The 4860-nt window shown below is 40.1% G+C and overlaps 1 protein-coding gene across 1 annotated transcript; it reads left to right on the forward strand.

Moving 5' to 3' along the window:
- The first annotated feature begins 3473 nt into the window (after positions 1 to 3473).
- Positions 3474 to 4400, forward strand: LOC101623913 (olfactory receptor 56-like). The gene has a single exon (XM_004693666.1). It carries the CDS (start codon positions 3474 to 3476, stop codon positions 4398 to 4400), a length of 927 nt encoding a protein of 308 aa, XP_004693723.1.
- Positions 4401 to 4860: the final 460 nt, after the last annotated feature.

The following is a 4860-nucleotide window of genomic DNA, read 5'->3' on the forward strand; positions in this document are numbered from 1 at the left end:
ATTTTCATCTCTTCCCTTTAAAACTTTATATTTTTTAAAGATTTATTTATGTATGTATACAAACTGGGGTACAGGCCAGAAATGCAAGGGCGGTGAGAGGATTCACCAGAGACATAGTGGGGAGCAGAACAGGCCGACTGAGGAAGTACACTGCTGAGGGAGCAGAGGGCGGGTCAGGAGAGGTCTGCTGTGCCATGTGGGTCACCCCCGGGGTGGGGTGAGGTGGTGAGGTGGGGGGCTGGAGATCGAACTCATGCTGAAGTGGTTTCGCTTCTCAGTGCTGTGCTTTAACCTGCTGCACTACAGGTAGGGCTTCCCTTTAAAACTTTAAAAAAGATTTCCCCCCCATTTTATCACATTTCTTTCTCTTGTTTCCTTTATCCTTGGCATTTTCACATTAACCTTTTTTTTTTTTTAATGTTCTTGCTCTTTTTTTTTTTTTTAAAGATTTATTTATTTATTTGTACAGAACTGGGGTACAGGCCAGAGATGCGGAGGGTGAGAGGCTTCACCAGAGACAGAGTGGGGAGCAGAACAGGCAGATCGACGAAGTACACTGCTGAGGGGAGCAGCGGGCGGGTCAGGAGAGGTCTGCCGCGCCATGTGGTCACCTCCGGGGCAGGCGGGAATCGAACTCATGCGGAAGTGGCTTTAGCTTCTTAGTGCTGTGCTTTAACCCGCTGCGCCACCAGGGAGGGCCTCACATTAACCTTTTTTTATCTCTCTCTTCCACTCTTATTTTACTGTTAGTGTTTCTCTGCATTCCTCTTCATTCTAATCCCTCATCTTCTTTCTCATACTTGCATCCTGTGCTGTCGCTCTCTGAAGGTTACCATCATTCCCTGGGATGAAAACCTCAATTTGCTTGAGTGCTATGGCTGCAGAGTGTGTGGCCAGATAGCTCTGACAACAAAGAGGTCCCCATAATCCAGAGGTGACATGGATACTATTCTTAATGTCACCTCTGGGCTATGGGGATTTTTCTTTGTTGTTGAAGCTACTTGGCCATATACAGCACAGTCATAACACATGGGAGCAAATTGAGAATCCCTTCCCTTCCCAGGAGATAATTTAAATTTCTCTAGATACTAGTGAATTATAGCAGTTTTTTATGTTTATTTGAATTTTCTTTTCTGAAAATTACTGCTCATTTGAACCATTCTCTTATTGATTATGAATACCCTTTTACTCTTTATATAGCCTGGATATGAATCATTTTCTAGTATATATTTTAAGTTATTTTATACTGTAAATATTTAGTATTGTATATGATTTAGTATCATTGCATGTGATTTATATATATATATCATTATTTATGCTTTGTTTAATGAGAACAATCTATTTCAAAGGACATGAGCACATTTGCCTATATTTTTTCTAATAATGTTATTTTCTACATTTTGTCCTTTAACCTGCTAGGAATTTATTTTTGTTTAGTGTGAGGTGTGGATATAATTTTCATTTTTAACAAAATAAATTAGTAATTGTTTCAAATTCAATATTTTAAATTCTACTATTTAAATCAGATTGCCAATTTTCACACACATACATGGGTCTGATGGGATTTATTCTGTTCTGTTGGTTAATTTGCTTATTCCTTCACCTTATCAGACTCTTTATATTTTGATAACTGATCAGACAATTTGACTCTTTACTCTGGCCTGTTGCACACTATTTTACTTTTACAAAATTATTTGGCTATTTGTTCAGCCAGTATTTATTAGCTATGTATATAGCAAGTTTGTTCTCACTTTATCCATTTCTTGACAAATCCTATTGGACATCATTACAAAGTTGTATTTATATATTTATTTAGACTATATTATAGTCTCACAAAGAATAAAATTCAAGAGGCATAATTTGTATTCCTTCAAGACTGTTTTTCAATTCTATATCTCAGCAATTCTCACAGTTCTTTTGATTCTTTCCTCTGAAGCAAACACTTTTATTGTTTCCTTATGTTTCATTCCAGAGATTTGATTTGTAGATATATGTATATACATATATACACACACATAGATTTAAATACATAAATAATGTTACATGACATGATAAAATGTAGTATATGTATATATAATCTGTTATCTGTATAACAGTATGTTAATTTACATAGCAGTTACTTGTGTAACAATATATAACAATTATGGCACATAATTATATAATATGTGATATAACATGTGTGTATTAATTATACAATATGTGTTGCTCTGAACAGTGTTTTTTTGTAATTTTATGTATATTTTACATATACACATAATTTTTCTTATAATTTATTTTATTTTATGTATATTTTACATATACACATAATTTTTCTTATAATTTATTTTATTTTATGTATATTTTACATCATCCTTCCTTTTTGTACAATGTTGCATTCTTCTCTCAGGTGTAGTCCCTGTAAAATTCCCACCAAATTCACCTATGCACCATTACCATAGTCCCAACACACCATAGTGTGTTTTTCCCTCCCCTGTTTTGATCCTTCTTCCCTTCCCTCCCCCTGCAGAGTGTTTCTGATGAATAGTTGCCTGTTAATTTATTTCCTGATCCCCCCACATTCCTCCTGTAAGTGAAATCATCAGATATCTTTTTTTTGGGGGGGGGTGGCTTATTTCACTGAGCATAATTCCTTCCAGTTCTGTCCATGTAGCTCCAAATGGCATGAGTTTATCTTTTTTGATTAAAGAATAGTATTCCACTGGATCATTTATACACACACACACACACACACACATATACACACATATATACATATACATACGTATATATACATATACGTGTGTGTGTGTGTGTGTGTGTGTCTTCTTGATCCAGTCATCTATTTTTGGGCATTTTGGTTGTTTCCATATTTTATCTATTGTAAATAATGCTTGGAGAATATAATTTGGAGAGAATTCTGTGTCAATGCATAAAATCAACCTTATTCTGTTTGTTATTTGCATATTATTCTCTTGCTTACTCAATTTTTCCTCTATTATGGATAGATTGTTTGCAAAATTTTTCTGTTATAAACAAATCCACATCTAACCACTTTGTCTAGGTGTCATTTCATTTCAGGCAGGATAATAGATGGGGAGCTGGTAACCAACTTGCAGACCCAAGAAAGCCAAGGTACTTAAAGCAAAACCTTGAGTAATGCAGTTAGCCTAGAGCTTTGCAGGATAATCAAGTGTGAGGACAGGAAAGCAGACCAATTTTTAGCAGAGACAGAAGCAGTGCCTACTTTAGCAATAAGCATCTTAAAATTTGCTTCTCAACTCGATGCAGGAAATCCTGGCAGTTAAACCAACCACAGCCTGCATTTAGAGATTTTTTTTTTCATAAAGAAGTCAGGACTTTTATTTAAGCCAAGTAACATTTAAAGAGAGCGACACATTGGGCAAAGTTGTAGTACTTGCATATTGAGACACTAACCATAAACCTCCTGCTTCCAGATCCTAAGCCTCCCTCCAGTGCATCCTTCAGCAGGAACAATGGCCTGGCTGGGAAACCAGACGCTCATCTCCCACTTTATCCTCCTGGGCCTCTTCACGCACTCACCACTGCACTTCTTCCTCTTCTCCATCATCATGGTGATGTTTCTGGTGGCCCTCTCTGGCAATGGGCTCATGATCCTCATTATCAATGTGGACTCACGCCTGCACAGTCCTATGTACTTCTTCCTCAGCTGGCTGTCCCTCATGGATCTCATGCTCATCTCCACCATTGTGCCACGGATGGCTGTTGACTTCCTCCTGGGCAGTGGTTCCATCTCCTTCACTGGCTGTGGGCTCCAGATCCTCTTTTTTCTCACCCTCTTGGGAGATGAGTGCTTCTTGCTGGCCTTCATGGCCTATGACCGTTACGTGGCCATTAGCAACCCCCTGAGATACTCAGTGGTCATGAGTCGCCATGTCTGCTGGCTCATGGTGGCAGGGTCCTGGCTGTTTGGCTTGGTGGATGGGCTGATCCAGGCAGTCTTCACCCTGCGCTTCCCCTATTGTGGCTCCCAGGAGATCGACCACTTCTTCTGTGAGGTTCCTGCTGTGCTCAAGCTGGCCTGTGCTGATACCTCCCTCTATGAGACCATGATCTATGTCTGCTGTGTCCTCATGCTGCTCCTACCCTTCTCTGTCATCTCCGCCTCCTACCTGAAGATCCTGGTGGTTGTGCTCCACATGCGTTCTGCTGAAGGCAGGCAAAAGGCCTTTGCTACCTGCTCCTCCCACATGGCTGTGGTCTCCCTCTTCTATGGGGCTGCCATGATCACCTATATGCGGCCCCAGGCCTACCACTCCTCCAAGCAGGACAAAGTGGTCTCAGCCTTCTATACCATGATCACCCCCATGCTCAACCCACTCATCTATAGTCTGAGGAACAAGGAGGTGACTGGGGCTCTTAGAAAGCTCCTGGGGAGGTGATTTTGTGGTGAAGGGTAGGGTTAGGTTGCAACTAGTACCTGTAGATATAAACTGTAGATATAAACTCTGGGACCAGAGAACCTGGACTAACCAACTGTAAGTTGATTGGAGGAGAAATAGTAGTTTCCTGTTAAAAATAAAGGAATTCTCTGACTAGAGATAATCATGTCAATATGCAGTTCTATCATGTCCATACTAGGTGTGGGCAACAAGGAAGACAGGTTGGGCCTCTGGGATTTCAGAGAAGATACAGACTCTTCATCCCATAGCTGCTGAGAGAATCTGCAGATCACAGTTCCCAGCTGTGTCCCCCTCAGTGATGAGGAAAGCACTCTGCCCAAATCATTTTCTCCCTGATGGCTGATCAGAGTATCAAGGACCAGTGTATTTGCATCATTTTAACCCCAAAGGGCCACCTCTGTAGAATTAGAAGTACTCACAGACAGCCTCTCTCTGTGCA

This window comes from Condylura cristata, unplaced genomic scaffold, assembly GCF_000260355.1.
Source record: "Condylura cristata isolate star-nosed mole 26May11 unplaced genomic scaffold, ConCri1.0 scaffold00040, whole genome shotgun sequence".
NCBI lineage: Eukaryota > Metazoa > Chordata > Mammalia > Eulipotyphla > Talpidae > Condylura > Condylura cristata.